The sequence below is a fragment of the Choloepus didactylus genome, chromosome 1, assembly GCF_015220235.1.
Source record: "Choloepus didactylus isolate mChoDid1 chromosome 1, mChoDid1.pri, whole genome shotgun sequence".
In the NCBI taxonomy this organism is placed as follows: domain Eukaryota; kingdom Metazoa; phylum Chordata; class Mammalia; order Pilosa; family Megalonychidae; genus Choloepus; species Choloepus didactylus.
The window spans coordinates 44,525,371-44,550,135 of record NC_051307.1 but is presented as its reverse complement, the minus strand read 5'-3'; the positions used below and the strand labels follow the sequence as shown (position 1 = coordinate 44,550,135).

General features: G+C 34.9%; 1 protein-coding gene across 1 annotated transcript in view; it reads left to right on the top strand.

The window, feature by feature from the left end:
• GBE1 (1,4-alpha-glucan branching enzyme 1) overlaps positions 1–24,765 on the top strand; it is a 357,328-nt gene that overhangs the window by 314,930 nt on the left and 17,633 nt on the right. Inside the window, exons 13-14 of the mRNA XM_037833759.1 lie at positions 5,529–5,713; positions 7,325–7,455. Coding sequence (XP_037689687.1) covers positions 5,529–5,713; positions 7,325–7,455 — 316 coding nt within the window. The remainder of the gene's footprint in view (positions 1–5,528; positions 5,714–7,324; positions 7,456–24,765) is intronic.

Genomic DNA, 24,765 nt, shown 5'->3' with positions numbered 1-24,765 from the left:
TCAAATTTTAGTGATGAAATATTTTTAATGTAAGCAGTATAATTTGCATGTGCTGAACATGTATTTTCAGTAACAGTTTCCAAAGCTATGTTAGTGCCTTCAAATAATTAGTCATGTTCAAAATTTGAGAAATATTTTCTGTTTACTGTTTGAACAGCAATTGTACTTATTCAGCTTATATTAGAGAAATAAAAGACATGTACAAAGTTTTACACTTAAAAGACTGTTTATTGATTATAATACTGAAATATTGGAAAAAGCCAAAATGAGAAACATGAGAAAATTGGTTAAAATAATTCCATGATATGTACATAGTGGAATACAATCATGGAGATGTATTTTTATTGACATGGAACATGGTTATATTAAAATTTAAAATAGTACATTATATGGTTCTATCTTTGTTAAAAAACAAGTTGCACATAGATGGCTGGATATAAATATGATTATAGGTATTAATATGGATATATACATAGCTATAGATATAAATGAAAAGAAGCAAAATATTTGCCAAAGGGGAAACAGTGGTTATTTATTGAGAATTCAGATTATGTGTGTATGTGTGTGTGTGTTTAATGTGATTTTTTCTAATATGTCTGAGTGTGTCACCTTATATAATAAAAATCATAAAAGAAAAATAAAGCTATTATATTAGCAGCTAATCTTCATTTAGCACATAGTCTTGTACCCTTCTAAATAATTTGCATGCCTTGTGTCATGTATTTATAATTGTACTATTCAGTCCTTATGTATATGCTATAGATTATAAGGATGTTAAGTTTTATGCTAGAATATTAGAAATAAGGATAATGGAATTTCATATTGGGTAGTTTTTAAATGGAGTTCATGAACCTTTTGATGCTGTATCCATTGTGTGCGTGTGTGTGTGTGTGTGTGTGTTTCTGGAGAACAGCTACTTTTAATCAGATTTAGAGATGGGTTAATACCACCCCCCTGATAGTTTTGATCAAATTTATCATTCAATTTTGTACTGATGAAAACATATTGCCAAGGAGAGAATCTTAGAGCAAGCTAAAATCTATAGTGGAAAAGATGGGAAACAACAGGAGCTATGACCTGGGGTCATATTTTCAAGAAGGCTGGCAAGACATTAGGAGTTATAGGGTTCCTCTAGCACGAACTGTGTTCTAACCAAACTATGATTCCAGTTTTAGAGGACTAAAATGTTAATTTGAGTGTAATATCATCAACTCCTGGTTATACTATCAATGCCACTTGAGAGCTTGTTCAGAAGCTTTTCAGGATAAACATGGAGGAATAATGAGGGAAAAGTGTGGACAAGGGATTCCTAACATAGTGACCTGATTTACCTTATCAATCTGGATGTCTTATAGTAAAACTATTTGCACATTGCTCTGTCTTTTAAGATCTAAAATGGTAGGGAATTCAAAGTAAATCAATAATTGGCTTGGGAAATGTATTTGTATTATCTTAATATATGAATACAGGGATCAATATAGAATGTCAGCACTTTAAAGAAAGGAACAAGGTCATACCATGAAAAGTTAAGTGAAGAGAAGCCAAGTAGCTGCCCTTTGAATTCATCCTGGTTACTTACTTGTCTGCCGCAGAGGAGGGGTAGCCAGTTCTCCCCTCAGAATGATGGGAGCCAGAAATTTTAGCTTTAACGTAACTCTTGTCCATTGCCCTCTAGGTCATTTGTCCTGAATAACATCAGTAATGAGGGGATGTGTATAGCTTAAGAGTTGCCATACTTTGAAATTTTGTAGCTGCCGAACCTTTTGCCAAGTGCCTCACTTGCTGTTTTAGTTTGCTAAGCTGTTCAAGCAGATACCATGAGATGCAATGGGAATTCACTAGCTTGTAAGCTTACAGTTTTGAAGCTGTGAAAATGTCCAAATCAAGGCATCATCAAAGCTATGCTTTCTTAAGACTGGCTGGCTGCCAGCAATCCTGGACTCCTCTGTCTCATGGCAAGGCACGTGGCAGTGTCTGGGTTTCATTGCTTTCAGCTTCTTGCTTCCATGGCTTTGTCTTCTTTGTCTACATTTTATTCTCTTATAAAGGACTCCAGTAAAAGGTTTAGGACCCACCCTGGGCCACATTTTAACTGACATAACCTAATCAAAAGGTTCTACTTACAATTCCTGTGTGTTTATACCCACAGGAATCAATTAGCCTTAAAAACATGATTTTCTGGAGTACATACAGTTTCAAACCACCACTCTTGTGCCAAGTGCCTCATTTGAATTTTCTAAGAGCTTTATGAAACTTACCCTATGTTATAGATGAGGAAACAGCACTGGAGAGATTGAATTGCTTCATTTCACATCACTCATAATTCTGAGCCAGGTCTCAGGTCTCTTGGAAATCTGTGTCATTGGCATCATGCTATAAAACTTCCCTTAGTTAAACATAAAGAAACTTCAAATGTACATTTTGCATTTTTGTTGGGTGTGGTCTTTAGCACACCTACTTTCAGAATAATACAGTGCTGTTGATAAAAATGCGCATTTCCTGCCTAGCCCTCACCCCACAGTTGATGAATCAGAATCACTGCAGGAGGAACATTTTAACAAGCCTCCCTGGTGATTCTGGGCACACTGTAGGTTGAAAAGCACAGCTTTCAACCTATAAGTTATTCTTACAACAAAGTTATTCTTACAACAAAGTTATTCTTACAACAAAGTTATTCTTACAACAAAAGGGTGATAATATAGCAAGTCCTCATTTTATTTTGTAGTATTTGACACCAATAACCACCCTGCTCAAAACTCTTAGCTTTCTATACTTTTCTTCTGATGCTCCCTTACCCTGCTAAGCATTGCTCCTCAGTGTTCTCTAATAATTCTTTCTACTGGTCATTCCTTGAAATGCTGCCTCTGGCCCTTTACTGTCCTGTGGCTGGAACCACCATAGATTATTGAGGTCTTTCAGATTACTCTTGCTCCCCATCCCCAATATTCTCCTGCATTTCAGTACCTTATTTCTGTTGATCTTACTGTCAATCTATGGATACTTGTATATCCTTAAATTTAACATGCCTACAAATAAACTATTCTTCTCCTTCCACACTTCCTCAATCACCATTTCCCCAATAATTCAATTAACACTGTTGAGCTGGAAACTTCAAAATTGCTTTCTGACTTCCCTTTTCCTCATTACCTATTCAGCCAGTCAGTTCTGTTCAAGAATGCCTCTTAAATCAATTATTCTCTTCTCCATTGCCACTGTGCCTCATCTTCTACATTATACTCTGGGTTCCATACTGGTTTTTCTACCGTTTAATTTCCCCAATATCCAGTCTCTTTTTTTCCACACTCTACCAGAGGTGTTTTAATAATAAACACATTTTAATTTCTCATTCCTCTTCTTAAAAATAGCCATTTGTTTCCTATTGCCTGCAAGATATAGTCCAGAGCCCCTTCTAAGCTAAACTCATCCTGCTCACCAGAGACCCTGTTTTGTGTCTAAATCAAACACTTTACTACATTTCTCCTTTTCACACTAATACCTTTGTGCACATAATTCTGTTAACCTGGAATCTCTGTTCACCTGTGAGATGGTCATCTTTGTGCTGTATTTCTGTAGTATTTACTTCTTAGCAATATAGTTTGGGTAATTGAGTCTGTGCTCTGAAACCATGCTGCCTCAGTTTAGGCCCTACTGCTTATAAGTGGGTGACCTCTCTCTACCTCAGTTTCCTTTTCTGCAAAATGGGGATAATATTGGGACCTACCCCACTGTTTGTTGAAGATTGAAAGAGTTAATTAATGTACAATGCTTAGAATAGTGCCTGCCACATAAACAGCAGATGTTAAGTATTTTCCTGCTATCCGCAATGATTGTGTATCATTAATACACTTCCCCCCCAAAAAAAGAGTTAAAAAAATTGTTTATAAACTCTTCAGTGAGCCCAGAGATCTATGATCATACCAACATAAAAATACTGTGCATGTAGAAATCCTAAACTAGATCCAATTTATAGGCTACTATACTTTAGTTACTTCGTAACTCATGTCTAGTCTGCCCTAAATTCCCCGCTAATTGAAACCCCACTAGTACTTGGAAATATATTTTTCTCCAGACTGGCAGTATGTTCATTATCAGTGAAGAATATGCTCTGGCTACCTTCTGGTTCTGGAGGTGCATACTTTTGCCAATTGAATGGTTGATGGAGCAAGCTATGCCACAGGAACACAGTGTCAGAAATCTGACTGTTTCCTTTGTCAGAAACATTGGAAAAAAGAAATATTATCATTTTGGCCCAAATGTTAGAATTTACAAAAATGTTTGCAGGCAGTTTCATTTTCATGCAACTGCTACAGACATACTTGTTTGGGTATTTTTTGTTATTGTTGGTCCTGAAGAGTTAGATGTAAATTGTGGTGTTTCTTGGCAGAGTTTACTATTTGAAGCAACTTGACAGTAAATCATTTTTAATTGCATTCTAACTTATTACTTGTTATTTATTATAATATTAATATACTTATTGGTTTAAAGTAGAACACACTTATATTGGGTGTGATACTTATTATCTTCCACACCCTTTGTTAGAATTTTGGATTTGAAAATTGCAGAATTAATGTAGTAAATGAAAGTAAATTTTGGAAAGTAGTATTTACTTTTTAGGGGAAAAAAAAGGAGCCTTAGTAAAGAAATCCAGTGTGGGAAAAACAATAGGAGCCAATCTGTAAGATGATCAATATCTACATTTGATTCTTAGAATGAAGAATGTGTATTTGCTATTGGCTTTTTTTTTATTTTGAGCTTTTAGTTATCATCGTTATACTGATAAATAATATTTAAATGGATTTCCATCCACGTGTCCCAGCTGTATTTTCATATACGTGCTTGCATGTACACAAACACCTAGAATTGAAATTAAAGATAAATATTTAATGACAACAGATCTAATTAAGGAATAGAAACCCTTTTTATGATGACTTGGGTTTCTCTAGGAAATTTACAAAGCACTTGCCTAATGTGATGGGTGGAAAGAACCTTGGTTTCAAACGAAAGAGCTAAATTTTTAATGATTGCTTTCCACTTACTTTCTTTGTGAGTTGGGAAAACCTCTTAACTGTCCAAAGCTTTGGATTTCTCCTCTGTGAAATGGATGTAATAGAGAGTTGCTTTGAGGATGAAAAAATAATGGGCATACAAAGCCTTTAAAAATTGTAAAGCATTGTACAGATTTCAGAGATTACAGAAACTGAAATTTCAGTAATCACTCAGAGATTTCAGAGATTGTTTCTCAGATGAATTAGGTAGGACAAATATAATTGTCCTCTGTGCATGATGAAACTGAGACATGTAAAAAGTAATGTCTGGTCGAGTCAAAACTGGACCCCAGGCTTCTGAGTCTACAACTAGAACGTGCTGTCTCTGAAGCAGAGATGTACATCATGCATAGGACAAATAATAAATTATAAGCTAAATTGATTTTAAAGCTGTTACGACATTAAAAGCATATAAACACTGAGTTCCTTATTAAAAAATGTGGATATTATTGAGTGATGTTTACCTTTTTTTTTTTAATGCAGGTAATGAATTTGGGCATCCAGAATGGCTAGACTTCCCCAGAAAAGGAAATAATGAGAGTTACCATTATGCCAGAAGGCAGTTTCATTTAACTGATGATGATCTTCTTCGCTATAAGTTCCTAAATAACTTTGACAGGGATATGAATAAATTGGAAGAAAGATGTGGTTGGCTTTCAGCTCCGCAGGTATGCTCTTTACTCTAAATGTTATGTTTTAGTCACCAATGTTGTACATGCTTAGAATGGCAATCAGTTTAAATCTATATGCAGATCTTTTAACCAGCACTTTATTATTCAGTGTGTAGTGCCCTGCAACATCCTTCAGCTTGTCAAAACATGTCACTGAAGTCTCTCCAATACATAATGAAATCTTAAACATAATACTTGCTTACCTTCTTGGTTAGTTTGTTGTTGTTTAAATTTAGTAATTTTTATTTCAATTGGTTAAAATGAATAACAAAAGTTTTGCATGGAATCCATTTTAGAAATTGCTGTGGAAACATCTTAATTGTTTTGACTGTTTTTCTTTGCATAAATAATTATGCTGTCATAAAGAAACTACTTTGGCAACATGTAGGTTTCTGTATTTCTTTTTTCTCTCTCCTTTCTTAGTCTCTAACTTGTCATTTCAATAAATGCCATTATACCTGAATGCTGTTTTGTATTTTTCAAGAGCCTTACTCTCCTCTGGAATTAAAGTCTCAGTTTTCAAAAAGTTTTAGGAAATGTAATTAACAGGTGCAAATTTTATACAGGCTTTGTTTTTGCTTGTGAAAATTAGCATATAGAATGTGTTAGTTATAACCCATTTACTTTATACTGGCGCTATTTAAAATTACTGTTGATCTGTTTTTACTTTGGTTTGTATGATTTTTTTTTTTTAATGGTTGAGCAAAGGTACTTACATATTCAGTAAGATTGGCTACATGTCATGAATCCCCTAATCATGTTTATTAGTAATGCTCTTTCCAGAAGAGAGCAAGGCGATGCTCCTTTTTCAGTAGGAACAATGTTGAATACCAAAAGGCACAGTTGTTTACTCTAGAGCCTTAGTTCACATTTCTAAATTACCAACAGTGGTTCTGATGATATGCATGGAAATAAGTCCTCTCTAAGCTGGGGCTTAGAGAGGATGGTGGTGAAAGTGCAAAGGCTTCTCATTGCTAACTGTAAAACGTGATCCTAAAAGAAATTGTGGATGTTCTCATTCTTTTCACACGTTCTGTTTTCTTACACACAAACACACATACACACTCACATACACATACAAAGACATTCTAATTGAATCTGACAAAGTTGTGCAAAAATGTAAAGTTTTAACATAACTACAATTTTAGAAATTTAGATTTAATAACAAGGTTGCTTTGTATTGTGAAAAGTGATTGAATATACTTTAATTCATTAGACTGAGGACTAAAACTAAAGTCTTAAAGAACATTCACTTATAAGCAGCTCTAATATATGTACATACATACATAGACTTTGTATTTCTTTATAGTGCAGGTACCATGTTTTTACTTAAAAATCTAAGCCATAATAGTAATCCTCTGGTGAGCTTTATTTGATATTGGCAAGTGGCTTGTGATATTTAAGCAATTTGTGAGACTGTTTTTGGCTTACAGTTTGATATGGCAAAGTTGTAACATGTTCGAAAAGTATAATATTCTGTTACTTTCATTTTTGGCTTAATAACCTACACGGCTATAAAAAAAAGAGAAACTTCCTTTTTTGTAAATGATTTCCTTGAAGAAGCTTCTAGCTATTATTTAAATGTAATATATGTGTTAATTTTTACAGGCCTATGTGAGTGAAAAACATGAAACCAATAAAATCATTGCTTTTGAGAGAGCACGTCTTCTTTTTATTTTCAACTTTCATCCAAACAAGAGCTATACTGATTACCGAGTTGGAACGGCATTACCAGGAAAATATCCTTTTTGTTGCCAGGGCATATGACTGCCTTCATTCAATTTTTTATTTCATCTTAGAGCATAAGAAAGATAAATGCTGACTTTCATGACAATAGCTCTCAGTTTCCTCATCTGAAAAATGATGGGCTTAAAATAGTTGACTCATAAATCTTGACTGAGCTCAATTATACTGAATTATTCCTAGGGTTCATTCCAGTTCTGAAGACTATGATTCTGAACAATTTTAAAATAGAATTTTGATCTGATTAGGAATACAGGAGACAATTGGTTGTTGAAACAATTTCTTTATGGAAATATTTTGTAAGTTGCCTCTGACGATTGTCATCTTCTGCTTTCTCCACTGAGTAGGAGAGAGCAGACAGTAGCTAAAATGACAGTTTGTTTCCCATTTCTCCCTTTCCTTTCCTAAAATTTAGAATGTGGCTTGCTTTTGCAGGCCTGAATTGGCAAGGAAGCAGGACATGGGAGGTGTGACCAAAGGAAATAGCAAGGGGTGTGTTTTTGATGCTTTCTCTATATATATTCATTCATTTCACAGGTATTTACTAAGAACCTATTTGTTGAATACCTGTGTGCCAGCCCTGTTTTAGGCGCTGAAAATACAGGAATTTACCTGGCAGAAAATAGAATGGGATCACCGTGAGTGGTTCAAGCTAATCAGGATTTACCCTTGAGTCTCTAGGAAGTGGGCTCCTTGGTGTAGTGGACACCCAAACAGAGTGTTCCTCTGCCAACCAGGAGAAAAGGACCAGTGCATTTCAGTGAGTAGCCTATGGCATCTGTCCCTACTTCATCCTGCTCAGTGACATTGAGGGTGGTAGGGGATGGCTCCCTACCTTCTTCCCATCAGCGGATCACTGTCCCACGTAGCATCAGAGCATAAGGCGAGGGGTTGTGGCTGTGACTGATGGCCCAAGTGTTCCTGGTTTAAGGGTCATAAAATCACAGATAGAGAAAATCGATGTGATAGAGTTACGTGCACTAAAGAAGTGCTGCACTGTTGAGGGAAGCAAATGTTCTCACCATCTGCATGAAGAAATACAAACGAACACTAGCAACTCATACTATGATTTAGCAACTCATGCATGATCCTCCTTGTAAATGCCCCTGGATTAAATCCTTCTGTATCTGTTAATGTAATATGCTCAAATCATTTACAGAAAATTTGGGATCTATTGCAGACTTTGTCACCCACTCCCTTTGACCCAATTGAGGGAGAAGGGACATATAAATCCAAACTATGATGTAAGTTGTAATATAATAAATGGGGAGGGAGTGGCAATGTTCCATGGAAAAACAGACGAGGAAAGTAAACAACTAAATAAAAGAAAAAGAGATTAAGGAAAAGACCTTTGAGCCTGGACTTTGAGAAACAGGATTATAATAGAAAAAAACTGAGGAAAGCCCTTCCAGCTGTTACAAAGTAAGAATATCCTTAGATAATGGACAGTAGAATAGGTTTGTTGGAGAAAGATGAGCATAAAAGCAAGGACTAGGAGATAAAGCTGAAAAATAGATTGGACTACATAATGGAAGGTTTTGAGGCCATATTAATTAGTTTAGGCTTTATTCTATAGTTATAGTGAGTCACTGAAGCTGCTAAAGTAGCTAGGGAGCTACTTGATGAGAATATATATTTTAGGAGTGCTTTCATGAGGAGAGATTGGAAGTACAGAGATTAATTATGAGGAATTACAGTACACCTAAAAGATAAATGAAGGCATGAGTTAAAGTAGCTGCAGTAGGATAGAAAAAGGTATGTGAACTTCTTTCTTGCAGTCAGAGAACTCAGCAACTGTTTAGACATGGGGTTTTGAAAAGATAATATAAGGTGTCATTGTGAACAATGGTAAGAACAGCAGTGGTATTATTACTGAGGATAGAGAGAGGAGATCTAGTTGGGGGATAGAAAATATGAGTTTAATTTAGGATTATTGACAAGGAGCACTACATGGAATTTCAGTGATGATATTTAGGAAGAATGTCTTTTTCTCAAGCTACATTCATATCCTATCTGAAATTTATATAATTTTCATTCCCAAATATTATTGCATGAAAACATATGTAATAGAATAGTGCATTTTGTTTAGTAGAACCCACCAAAAAGTTAATTTTTGTTTAGTGATACAAGTTACACTGAACATGAAAGTCTGATTTGGTTTTGGTAAACCTTGTAACCAATTGAGTCTTCTGAAAATAGTTATTTGTTTAAATGTAGGCACTGTTGTACAGAAATTCTCTATTTTAATAAATACCAAATAGTGTACATTACTGACCTCTTTCAGAAGCTATGCTCATTAAAATTTGTAATGATACAAGAACCTGGAAAATTGAATCATAGCTACAGATAAGTGATAGTTGAAGCTTCAGTCATCTGTTGGGTCTCCCAGGGAATCTTGAAGAAATATTTTTGTCCTTTTCCTGCAAGGGTTGACCTTACTTATTCTTGCTGCCTTTCTCATTCATGTCTTTCTATGAACAAACTGTAACTGATCCCCATATGTTATTGTTTCCTCTAAGAATATTTGCGTTTTAGTAACAGTCTGTTTGAATACTCAAAAAGTATTTAAGACCTAATGGCTGTGTATGTAATATTGAATTTTTTATATGTAATGAGGATCTTTTATTTTATTATTTGAGGGAAGGGGCATAGGCATGCATTGCCAGTATACCTTACACCACACCTTCTAATTAGCTATATTTTAATAAGGCCAGCATGAATTCCTAGATTGAAATCATAAAATCTTCTGGATTTTGAACAGTCCTATACTTCAACCTCCCAGTTCAGTACAGATATCCCATCTGTCAAAGCCTTTACAAATAATCAGCTAACTATTATTTGAACTCTTTCCAGTCCTAGGAATCTCACCATTTCACAAGATAAACAATTCAAGTTTTTTGATTATTAAAAATAATGTTGCTTTACTGAACTAAAAATTGTATTTCTGGAATGTAAATGAGAATTTGCCCTAATTCTCTACTTTAGGGCTAGGGCTACTCAGCATAGGTCTAATGCCTGTTCTACGTGCCAGTCATTGAAATCAGAAATACATTTAATGTGCTTTTCACAGTGCCACTACCTTGTAGTCTTCTCTCTTCTAGCTCAAATACCTCTAGATTCTTTTAATAGATTCTCATGATACTTTACAGACCCCTTACCATTCCAGCTCCCTAATCAAAGTGCACCCGGCATAGCTCACATTCCTCTTATACTGTATCCCTAGAACTAATTGCACAGTATTCCAGGTGTGGTCTTGCAAGTACTACATAGAGTGCCCCATTACCTCCCTTTATCTTGATGTTGCTTTCTTTTTAATATGAAGTTACATTAGCTTTGCTGGCAGCCATCACCTTCTCTGCTCATACTGTGCTTATATTCAAATAAAAACTAGAGTAGAACAGTTCTTTGTTTTAAATTTGTTTTGATTGTACCATCTTCCATAAGCTGTAGATAGATCTACTCTTTCAGTTTGTTGTTGTTCAAAGCTCAGCTTTAGAAGTCCTTTTTATCATCTTCAGCATTTTACAAGCCTCAGTTCTTTCTGGCCTTCCATCTTTTTTAATTTTATTCGTATACCACTAAAAATTACATTGTCGTTCAGCATTATAGAATCATTTCAGATACAGAGAAAGCATTCCATGCCATTGGTATTTCCAACTGGTGAGCAAGTGCATGGAATAAAGGTTTTCACTGTGAAGAATCCACAGTGGCAAGAATAGATGCGTTACTCAAGTCAAGAAAGTCATCAAATGTGTAATTCCCTGAAAGTAGGAATTGGTACCAGAACACATTTAAAATTTCTAAAAAAAAAAAAAAAAAAAAAGGCATTTGGACTTCCTCTGAATGAAATATAAACTTGCTATAGACAGTATGTCTGAATTCTTGACAGTTCTGTTTGTTGAACCTATATAACCTGGATATCAAATGGCAAGACATCAGCTTTCATTCAGATCTGTGGAGAATGGAGGGTGACTGTCTTCCCAAGCAACTGATGTAAGGGGAGCTATTTGGGGGGTAATGCCAGGCAAGGTAGAATGGTGACTCCTGGAGGATATAGTATTGGTTTTGCCAAAGGAATCTGCAGCCATATTCTGTGGAAAAAAGCAAAACAACAACAAAACTCTTTACTTATATACTCTCTCACATTTGTCTTTTTAGTGACTAATCTTCAGTATTATAATCACTAACGTACTGTAATGCAGTAGATAGCATTGTAGGTAGTGCAGCTCTGAGACCTAAATGTGGTTGGGAAGCAGGGAGGTTTACACATTTCATATTTTTCTGAAGTGTTATATCTGCTTCTGATTTCACATCATTTAGCTGTAGAGAAATAAAAAATGGGCTTTTGTATAATCAGAATCATATAGTCTTTTAGCCTCATTTCTTCACCTAGCACATTATCAAATAAGCATTGAATCAAAAGGAAAACTGCTCTTTCAAATCCATTCTGAATAACACAAATGCTGATGCCATATTTTTAGAGGTGTGGCAGAGAGTATGGACTTTAGGGTGCCTCTTTTGAGGGTCTTCTCTTTGCTAGACATTTTTATTATGCATTTAGTTTAATATCTCCTGATGCACTATAAGGTAGATTGTGTTAGCCTCATATAGCAAGTCAGGGAACTGAGGCCTTTAAGTGACAATATAACTTTCCTTGGACACATGGCTGATAAACGTTGGTGTATTACAACACCAATGTTTTTACTATTATACAGTGGTCCCTCTTTCTGTTTGTAATTCATGAGTGTGTATGCGTGGTTGGTGGTGATTTATTTCTGTTATGTGCAAATGATTTTGATATATTTCTGGGAAAATAGGAGCATGAGAAAATTGTATAAAAAATCATGACACAGGCAAGCTTCTCTCTAGTCAACAGTCTTACTTTGCCAGGACCACTATAACAAAATGTGATAAACTGGTTGGCTTAAACAACAGGAATTTATTGGAGCCTATAAGTCCAAATTAAGGTATCCACAGTCCATGCCTTCTCCAAAGTATGTAGCATTCTGGTAGTGACTTGCTGTCAATCAATCTCTGCCTGCATCACATGACAGTCTGTTTCTTTCTTTCTCCTGCTGTAGCTTCTACTCCTCCTGCTCAGTCATTTGTGAGTCTCTGCCTAGATTCCCTCTCCTGATACAGATTCCAGTCTTACTGAATTAAGGCCCACCCTGATTCAATTTGGCCTCTTCTTAATAGGATCTTTAAAGATCCTGTTTACAAATGAGTTCACACCCACAGGACCTGGGGTTAGCACTTGAACATGTCTTTGTGGGGGGCATGAGTCACTTTGTCACATCAGTTAACCTCACTCACCACTCCACTGTCACTCCCTACACATTTATGCCCAGAAATCCTTCGTAACCTCCATCACCATCCTCCACAAGATGAAAATAGACTTAAAAAAAATTAGTACAAACGAACATACTCAGGTGAATTATTATGATTTCTCTGTATTCTAGAGTAGAATATAAATGTGTCATTCTATGTTCAAAGTTACACTTCTCTGTGGCTTAATTTATGTGTTTCACATCTGTATATGTTTACTATGTAATATTCAATGTAAACTTTAAAATCTCACAGATAATTTATAAGGTATTTATGTGGTAATATACAAATTTATATCATTCTGAGAGTGTAAAAACACTAGAAATAAATATTTTAGAACTGTTTGTTAGCATGCTGTTGGGATGAGGGTGGGAATGATAGTGTAATAGTAGCCCCCTTTCAAAATGGCATTCCAAACTGTTAAAATATTGAGATGTTAAGAGGAGTGATCATAAAGTATAGTTGGTAATGAATATATGAATGTAGGCCAAAAATATATGAAGCTAAAGGAACAGATGGGTAAATACTTAGATTTGACCAGAGATCTTTGAAATATTTTCATTAAATTGCTACAAGATGTACTTTTTAAAATGCAAATTCAGATTTTAACATTTGCACCTGTACACAGATTTCCTAATGAGTAAATAAGGTCACTTGGATGATTCACTGGAGTGTGATTGCTGAAGGCAGAGATGTTGCTTTGAGTAGCTTAGTTTACAGAAGCCTTTGAAGTATAGTTAAGTAACTCTGTATTTATTAGAGTCTATGCTTTATGCAGCAAATAAAAACAAAAGAATTCATTTTGGATTACCTAAATGCCACCTTCTATCAAGATTATATACATAAAGGTTAATTTCTGGGTTAAAGAAATAGAACATCTAACTTAACTTTCTGGTTCTTCGGGTTGTAAATGTGTTGGTAGAAAAACAAATACAAGGCTTTTTCATATAAAATACACACAGTGACTTTTGAACAAAATGCAGGCATGCTTTTTCTGGTGTGTGTATGTGTATGCATGGATATGTGCTTTCTCTTTACACTGCAATTAAATAATGATGTTCTTTATGTGAACAAAGACAAATAATCATGCCAGCAATTTTACATTTAATGTAGGTCCTCCTTTTGTTACTATAGCTTCAAAATGGATGAATAGATATTGTCTTCCTCAGCCCTCTTTAGTTTCAAGATGACAATAATACTTTTAAACATTACTTAGAGATCCTTATGATCGTTTTTCATTGTTAAAACACTTTCCACTGATCCCTTTGTTTTAATGATAATGACAGACAAGTGACCCCACCTCCACTGGTAATAAAGAGCCTGTGATTTAGCTTCATTTATCTACCCAGGAATTTGAGATGAATCACAGAGTAAGAAAAATATTTTGCATGATTAAAATTATTGCAACTGCTGTAACACTTTTAGATTGGCTTAATATATATTCATAAAACTATAGGCAGTAGTGAATAATGAACAAGCCCTTCCACACACAACTGTTTATAACTTTTTTTTTATTTGAATAGTCATCACAGTGCTCTGAAGTATTCAACAGCATTTCAATTTTTATCTACAAACTATAAAATGGATTGTTGGTTCTTAGCTCAGTTGTGCAATGATTTTTCTCTCTGATTCCAGAAATTCATCTAGTAACTCAAAGGGTCTGTCCTTTATTTCTTGTCCAGCAGGGAAAAAATCAGAGGCATTATTGTGACCTTTAAAAACAGTACATACTCACACAGTAATAGTGCCGGTAATAAAAAAGAAAAACGTGTTCCATGGTAATTATTTCTATCAATTGATAAAAAGAAAGACTATTATATGGAAGTCAACTCCAATATAAACTGCAAAACTGAGAGCCTTACCTGCATATTATCAATTATATCTTTACTTAGAATATATCAGGTACCTTCAACAGAAAGCTAAAATTTGGATGGATGGATAGATGGATGGATGAATGGATGGATGGATGGATGGATGGATGGACTGAAAAATAGGTGGATGAGTGGATGGACAGATGGGTGGATAGGTGGGGGGATGTGTAGAAAGATGGATAGATGGCTAGATGGATGGATGTATCATACAGTTACCTAATGGTAAAAGAACACTTGTGTTTTAATTTTAAAATTAAATAAATTAAAACACAAAGATTACTATAATGAGTTGCTTTTCCCTTAAAGAATTTGTTTAATTTAATGGTAGAAGAGAAGAATTGATAAGGTATTATCAATACAAGTATATCATCTTCTTATACAATCTGAAATTAATATACTAGGATCTCTTTTCAGTTTTAATGTTTGCTGAACAGATGTTAATAAGAGTTATCATCTGTTACACACCTGTGTGTAAGACACTCTGCCTAACACTTTGCACTCTTTATCTCCTTCAGTAAATCTTTCCCATTCCTAGCATTTCAAATATGGAAGAGGACATTGTATAATGAAAATATTGGCCTGAAAGACTTCATATCTAACCTTTCCTTTTCTTTAAAAAAAAAAAAAAGAATGTATTTGTCACCTTTATATCTGTTTCTGAGGTTTTTACAAAGAGTTGTTCTGTATCTGAACTAAATTTATATTAATGAGCATTATATCACTTTTTTCTTCTGTATCTCAGTAGAAATTAGCCTTTATTTTTTGATGGATAGCTCCTACCTGCTAGAAAACTGATTTGTCTTATATAAGAATTTATTATAAGTGTTACAATAGTTAAGTTATTATAAGTATTTAACTGAAAATTTATTTTCATTTTCATCATATTCTGTTCAGCTGTTTTAACTCAGAATCTGATAGAATCAAACTGAATGGTCACTGTTTCATTTACGTGTGAAAATAGTACCTGAGAACCCCAGAAGTTTTCTTAGAATTAAGCCTTGATGTAATTACAGGTTCACTATGATTGTTTAAGGGCTCCCAAGCATATGTGGATGCTACAACAAAAAAAGAAAAGCTTCTATTTCTCCAGAGAAGTGAAAAAAGATAAATGAACAATATTTTCTCAGAAGCAGTGGCTTCAGTTGTAACCATGTATAAGAACCATCTCTAATTCTGTTAATGTGATATCTCTTGGGCTAAAGATGGAAAAATGCCTAATTAGTGCCTAAAATAGGAATTGATTTGTGGAATTAATTATGATAATTTTTTTGTAGCTGTGTGCTATCAACTCTTGAATATGGAAAGTGCTCTTTAGCTATTATCACATAAAATTGTTTAAATGAATATGTAACTTAATTAAGTACATTCGTATTACCTTTTATTGGCAGACAATAAATGTTTTATTACAGGAACATTAATTAAAACAAAAAATTGATTTCTTCGTGCATAAAATTATAAGCAATACTGTAACTTTTAAAAATAAGTTCTTTATTATTTAAGGAAATGCCCAAATTCATTTCCTTGCTTCCCCTTCCACCACTCTATTAGGTGTCCTGCTAAGAAAAACAAATAAAGATAATTTTCCATGGTGGTAGCATTATTCTGAAACATCATCTCTTCAGTTTGTTCTCTTACCCTAACATGTTTATCTCCCTAAGGCCTATGTAACATATATAGCACTCAATAGTAGTCAGTGTTTCCTGGGATCATATTTGTGAAAGTAGTGAAACTTGCTCTTGTTACTAGGATAGTGACTAAGAGCATGGGCTCTAGAACCTGACCATCTGAGGGTTCAAGTTCCATCTCCACCACATATTGATGTTATAAAAAGAACCTCTTGGGTTCTTACTTTCCCCTTCTCTAAGTCACCTATTTGTAGAATTGCTGCCAGAACTAAATGAGTTAATGCGTGCAAAAGGCTTAGCACAGTGTCTGACACATAGTAAGAGTTTAGTATGAGTTCTGCATGTGTTCACTGCTATGGTCATCATTACTGTAATCATCATTATCCTAAGTATATATGATGACTTGAAAATAAAAAGAAGGGAAGGAAATGATATAGGTGTTAATCCTTCCCATTGCCTACATTCATTTGTTCTGCTTCTTTTTTCCTTATTTCCTGTTCACCATTCACCACCACAAAATGATTTCTCTCCTTTCACTGTACTGAAATTAAAAATCACATGTTCCTTTCCAAGTTCTTTCCTCACTCCAGTACCCTTTACCACCTTTCTTTCTTATCCCCATTTCTATACACAACAAACTATCTTGGTTCCCTCTCCTCCCAATCTACTCTTTATATTGTCTTTTTTCCCTCAAATAGACACCAAATCCAGTCACTTATTCACTGATCCTCTTTCCTTGCACTCTTCCTTTGAAGAGCTCACACATTCTCCTAGCTTCAGCTGTTGGCTGCATGAAGATGTTCCCACCCCCACCGTGACCAGAGACCTATTCAACAAGCCGAGTGACTAGTGCAGAGCAATTTTGTGATGTTTAATGACTGTTAGGAAATAATGGGCAATGTAGAATCACAGATTTCTGAGGGTTAGAAGAACTCCAACATCACATACTTTAGCTGATTCATTTTAAATAGAATTAGTTGGGCTAGGAGATGTACTGTGTATGCTTATTTTAGAAGGTAGTTTCAAAAAATTAGCTTTGCAGACCATCTTTACAGTGTATGAATGCTTTTATTTACATTGACTCATCTGATCCTCATGTCACCTCTGTGATGCAGGTCAGACAAGGGTGCTTGTCCCTGCTCTAGATATGAGGATCAGAAAGATTTATAACTCATACAAAGTCATATTCCTAGTAAATGGATAAATATGATTTAAATATATTCCTCTTAGTTCAGCGCTGATTTTCATTTGGGCATTAGATAACTCATCTTTTTGTTTCTCTGTAGAAATACCATTAAAATAGGTGACGCATATCTCACTAATTACTTATAATTTTGTTTCTCTACCCTTGTTTGTAAAAGTTAGTGGTGCCTCTGACTAAATGTTGTTTTTCTACAGTGCTACACTACCCTAGTTTCTGACACTCAAAGCCAGAGATCCATTTGAGTGGAATATTTTTAAAATCAACAGACTTGTTTAAAAAGGGTAGCATTACTTTCTAAGGAAAAAGATGTCTACTCAAAATTTTATTAAACCAGGATATAAACCTAAGTATGTTTCAGCTTTAAGCAATGACTGTAATACCATCATGATAGGCATTAAAGGATATTAGAAGGATAAAAGAGTTTTGGGATTGAACATCCCATAGAAAGGCGGAGACAGCACGTTATAAAGAGGTGAAAGGTAAGAGTTTGGTTTCAGCAGCTTTCTGGATGAGCTATTGCTTGCATTCTTCCTTAAGTAGTGGAAATCATGCTAAGCACATTAAGCCCCATATCACATAGGTTTCCAGCATGGGGGTTATAGTTTGTCTTAGCTGCATACATTATGTACAGCTGTGGACAGACTTCAGATGAGTTTCCCTGTAGATTTATATTAAAAGCATAAAAGTATATATATCTTCTTTTCTCACCTTCATAATTTTGAATGTAGGAAATTTGTTCCCAGTGTAGGAAATTTTATGTGCTGGCTGCATTAGATGACTTGCCTGAGGTATACTTAGAATCATCCTACTGGCTTTGATGAAATCTCTGATAACCCTAATAGTCCCATCACTTTGGAATTTTATAACAAAACTCTTTTGTGAAATAACTATGAAAATAAATTAATAAGCAAATCTGCATGTAATTAATTCAAAATGTGCTGGAACTTTTGCTCATTTGAATTATGTAAATCATCTCCATGTTTGACTATCATTGCCAAAATATTTGTTAATTTGGTTTTGAATAGTACAACCAGGCATTTTGCAGAAATAACTTAGCAGTATTGGTCTTTCTGACTTCTAAGTGGTACCACTAAACCAGGATAGTTGTTTTAAGGACAATTGCAAACTACAATATTTATTATATATGTTATATTTATTATAACCCTGGAAAATATTTTTGTTTATCAGGAATCGTGTGTGTGTGTGTGTGTTTAAAGCTCTCTTGTTTATTTAATGAGTATTTGGAACTGTTTTCTTTGAGTCTTTTCTCACAATTTTCAATCTAGGGATTAGCTCTGGACCCAGAAGTGCCCAAGAGTGACAGAAGTGATGATGCACATATTGTATGCATTTATACACATACTCACACACATACACACATACTTTACGGCAAAAGGAAACAGCCCAGCTCCTGCTCATTGGGCTTCCTGAAGCACTGAATGAATCCTATTGAATTATGATTTTATATTTGGTCTTAAAAGTTAAGAGAACAAGGAGTATTAACTACGTGTTGATTCTAATAAGTTATGCCTTCAGATAAAGAAATAAGATGTTTCTACTTCCAAAGCTAATCTACTTTCAAAATTCTAGATATGTTAATGTTCATATACTTTGCAGTCTTGACTGGCAAATGGTAATAGAGACATAAAAACTGTCAAACCAAGGTTCATATCCTGGCCCTGCCAAATTAATAGCCATGTGATTTTTGACATGTCACTTTGTTGTTTTATGCTTAAATTCAATCATCTGTATAGAGAAAGCTAACCAGTCAAATATAATGATAGTCTTGGAGTATGTGTAGACTTTGGCAAACTTGTAACCACTTACTCACTTCAACTGAGAATTATATGTCTATCTCCTAAACTGTCTATCTCCAAGGCACATAGCTGTCAGAGTTATTAACTTGAGAATTATTTGCTTCAAACTGGCATGCATTTGTGAAACTATTATGAGTTTTCTAAAAAGAAGAAAAAAAAGGAAAAAAATTTTTAAAGGACTAAGAAAAATGGAATAGATGATAAAACGGGATTGTGTTGGAAATTATACTGTGTATATCTAAAATGTTAACTCTATTTTAAACAAAGGAAGAAAATCAAGGTTGCCCTATTTGACAAAAATAGTAATAAATTATTTATTAAAGTTTCACCAAAGAATGCACAGATTCAAAAGCAAAACCGAAGGTTGAGACTGAAGTAGGAAAGTAATGAAAGAAGATCCATCCAACAGATATACCAGGTACTAATCTAAGTCTGAGGTAGCAGGAAAAAAAAAGACAAAAATCCATTATAGAGATTTATTTTCATAAAGAAAAATATTATATTCTAAGTATATAAAATATAATTAGATTTGTAGTATGTTAATGCTATCAAGATAAGGATAATCAAGCTAAGGACAAAAAGAGTGTAGAAAGGTGTTTAATTTTCAATTACGGTGGTCAGGGTAGGTTTTACCAAAAAGATTGTTTCACTTCTCAGAAGCTTGAAAAATATTTAAAATATTAAAATTTTAAAAAGCTTCTGGTCTTCTGGAGTTCAACATACTGTCCAATTAAACGTACAGTTTCAAAGATAAATGGAAACATTTTTAGATTCTAGGCGAGAACAAAGACATGGGGAGAAGGGAATGGCAACAAATGTCATAAAGGAAGAAGAGCCCAATTTGGATTTAAAAAATAAGATAGAGAAGAAATAGGCCCACTTTTAAATTCTTATATCTTGAGGCAGCTGTTTAAATGGCTTGAAGCCTATAATAATAATACTAACAGCAGCTAATAATTTGAGCATTGTTCCCAAACTTAGAAACTTTGTTAAGACTTCTATGTGCATCAACTCAGTTTAATCTTCACAACAACCCTCTGATATATTATCCAGGAGAAACTGAGCCTCTGAAAGCTAAGTAACTTGCTTAGACACAGAGTTGGTAAGTGGTAGAGCTGAGATTTGAATGCAGGTTGTTGAACCCGAAGGCCCATGGATGCACCCATCATATTGTACTGTTTTAGGATGCTATCTCCAATCCCTGTCTGTCTTCATGACCTGGCTCTGCTGTTATTTACTTACTGTTTCTACTTGTCATTATTTCTCAGATTCTCTGAACTTTCCAAGTATATTTTCCATTTATGTGTCTTGTTTGTTTGCCTCCATTGAAGATGGTTTTAGTGTAAGTGTGAGTGAAGGTGTTTCTTTATACCTTAAATCTAAATTATTTTGAGCCCAAAAGCACAATGTGGTTGTAAAAAAAATGTTGAATCTGGATGGTTGAAACTCATTTTGATGTTAAAGTATGCAGTTAAAAGATGAATAAAACATTATTGTTTAAGTTCTAAATGATATTGCTTCATCAAATTGAATTTACAAGTTCTTCAGATAATTCTTAATGACGCGGCTAAAAAGAAACAATTTTAAGGAGATATTAGGATGGAAGTACAGATACATTTTTGCATTATTTTTGTTTCTTCAATTATTGAAAAACAATTAATGTCATTTTTAGTTCAAGTTTAAAATCTTCTAGAATAAATAAAGTTCCTGATTAGGTGAGTCAGGAGTGTTCTAAAGTATTTAGAATAATTTTCCTATTTGCATAGAAAAATATGTAGTACTAAATATTTTGTATTATCATTCAGTTTGCTACTTACTGATGTGTGTCATTAAGCATGCCTAAGAATAAACTGATAATTTGCATGAAAATGCATTTCAAAAAGCCTAGCAATCTGTTAATTAATGTGGTAGATGATATTTGAGATCCTCATTCATTGAGTTTGTTTTATTACTATTCTGCATTGTACTTTTTCTGAAAATTGACAGCCAGTGAAGCAAACTTTCAAGAATTGGAGCTTATTTTGCAGTCTAAAATCAGAAATCTATTGTTGATGACATGAGAACATTCTAGACTATAATAGATATATACTTAGTTTTTTGCACTTAATTAAAAAGTGTGTGGTGGTCATTTAAACCTTTAAAGAAGCCAGTGTTCACAAACTTCAGTACATATGTATATCATGCATGAAGATGTTGCTTTTTTCAGTACACAGGAGTTTTAATGTGAACCAGTAAGAATTTTTTTTAAAAAGTCCCCTTAAGGAGAACTTGCATTTGTTGTGCATTATAATTTAAAATATAGTTTAACTACATTAAATAGTAAATTCCCTATTTATTTCCACATTACTCTCTGCTTTAATTTTGTTTTAGAAATGTTGTAATATGTGGAGTTTGTTTTTGTTTTTTTTTTTTAATCTAAAATCAGGGTGAGAAAAACTTAACATGGATAATTTTCACTAAATAATATAGTCATATATGTCACATTGCTGTAAATAGTTTTCAAAAAAATGATAAAAAATCAGAATTCTTATTCCTGAGATGAACTTTTAAGGTTAATGTATATTCTGCACCACAGAAGCAAAGATGGGAAATTCCTAAATGATGACATAGATAAACAGAAACGCATCACACACACAAACACATCAACTCCACTCTGTCACACATACAATCATAAAATATACATCAACACATTACAAGTCTTTGCTACTCTGCATTTGGAAGGAGACCAGAGAGAACAACTCAAACTTGTATTTTATGAGCCTCTCTGTGATTCAACATAATAATCTAGGAATAATTAAGCCAGATAGAAAGATGGGCAGAAGATGTTTATATCTATTTATTTATTTATAAAATAAAAGGACTAGGAAATGGAAGAAGATGGTGGCATAGAGAGGAGTGGAAGCTAGTTTGTCCCCCTGGAACAGCTAATAAACAACCAGGAACAACTAATAATGTGAAATAACTGCAGGGGGAACAAATGTGACTGTCCACTCATCATATACCAACCTGAATCGGCAGGAATGCCCAAGATTACATTATAAAATCTGTAAGTAAAAACTGCAGATCCAAGCCGGGAGCCCCCTCCCCCCACGGCCCTAACTGCAAAGCTTCTCGGTGCTAGAGAGCAGCCATTTCTCAGCAAGTAAATATAGCTCACCTGAGCTCCAGCTGGGGTTTTAATTAACAAACATGAACTTCTCAATACAAGATATGAATCCCCTACAAGCACACAGAGGCTTTTGGTGACTGCTGACCTTAGAGAGCCAGAGGGTGGCTGTGGACTGGCCCTAAAGGGGGCTTTCTGTCCCTTTTTCAGCTCAGTGGAGAAAGTCTCAGCCATTTTCAGTTCCCAGCACTCTGAACCAGACAAGGGTGGAGATAGCACAGGCAGAGAGACAGAGTATTCAAATGCTAATGGCCTCTCCCTAGGGGGTCTATCTTCCCTCAGAGGAAAGAGGTGGGGCCGAGCTCTACTACCCACTTTCCATTTAGAACCAGAACCCAGAGCCTGGGGGAAAACAACCATGGGCCACACCTCCTTACACCAGTCTGGAGCTACAGGCTGACAGGCACCACCTGCTGGGTGGAAAAACACACTGACTTGAAGCCTCACAGGGTGTACCAGTCTTCTAAGACACCCTCGGGACAACATCCCTCCTTCTAAGATCTGAGCCCTTTCTGGTCTGGGAAAACCTGATTGGGGTAACCAAGGAAACCAGATGCCTAGACAACAGAAAACTACAACCTACACTAAGAAAAATGAAGTTATGCCCCAGTCAAAGGAACAAACTTACACTTCAACTGAGATTCAGGAATTGAAACAACTAATACTAAGTCAATTCAAAAAGTTTAGGGAAGATGTGGCAAAAGAGCTGAACTGTATAATGGAAACACAGGATGTACATAAGGTAGAAATTGAAAATTCAAAAAACCAACCAGTAGAATCTATGGAAATGAAAGGCACAACACAAGAGATGAAAGTCACAATGGAAACATACAACAGCAAATCTCAAGAGGCAGAAAAAAACACTCAGGAACTAGAGAACAAGGCACCTGAAAGCCTACACACAAAAGAACAGATAGAGAAAAGAATGGAAAAATATGAGCAATGTCTCCAGGAACTTAAGACAAAACAATATGCAGGAATGTACATGTCATTGGTGTCCCCGAAGGAGAAGAGAAGGGAAAAGGGGAAGAAGCAATAATAGAGGAAATAATCAATGAAAACTTCCTGTCTCTTATGAAAGACATAAAATTACGGATCCAAGAAGTGCAGCATACCCCAAACAGAATAGATCTGAATAGGCCTATGCCGAGACACACATCAAAGGTGAAGAGAAAATCCTGAAAGCAGGAAGAGAAAAGTGATCCATCACATACAAAGGAAGCTTGATAAGACTGCAGATTTCTCAATAGAAACCGTGGAAGCAATAAGGAAGTGGGATGATATAGTTAAGATACTGAAAGAGAAAAACCACCAATCAAGAATCCTGTATCCAGCAAAACTGTCCTACAAATGTGAGGGAGAGCTTAAAATATTCTCTGGCAAACAGATAATGACAGAGTTTGTGAACAAGGTACCTGCTCTACAGGAAACACTAAATGAAGCTCTACAGACAGAAAAGAAAAGACAGAAGTAAGAGGTTTGGAAGACAGTTTTTGGAGATAGTAGTACGGCAATGTAAGTACACTGAACAAAGATGACTGTGAGCATGATTGAAAGAGGAAGGTTAGGACCATGTGGGACACCAGAATGAAAGATGAAAGATAAAGACTGGGAATGTATAACTCAGTGAAACCTAGAGTTCTCAACAATTTTAATAAAAGGTACAAAAATGTTTTTACATGACGTAGAACAAATGAGTGTCAACATTGCAAGGTGTTAAAAACAGGGTGGGATTGGGGGGAAAATACAATCAATGCAAACTAGAGACTGTAATTAACAGAAACATTTTATTATGCTTCCTTTAATTTAACAAAGGCAATATACCAAAAGTAAATGCATATGGGGGGGTGGAAATAGAGGAAGGGTATGGGACTCCTGGCATTAATGATGTTGTCTGACTCTTTATTCTGCTTTAGTTTAATGCATCTTTCCTTTTGTTGCATTCTGTCATTTTTTTTTCCCTCGCTCTCTTTTTTATTTTACTTTTGTCCCTCTGCCTTCTTTGACTCTTCCTCCTTCTTTCTGGAAGAAATGGAGATGTCCTTATATAGATAGTGGCAATTGTACTGAATACATAAATATGTTACTATACAGGGAACCAACAATTGTTTACTTAGGGTGGAATATGTGGAGTGTGAACAAAACTGTCTTAAAAAAATGGGTTGGTGAAGAAACCTTGAGGGCACTATGTTGAGTGAATAAGACAGGCACATAAGGACAGTTATTGCAGGGTCTCACTGATATGAGCTAATTACAGTATGTAAACCTATAGACACGAAATATAGAACAAGGCTA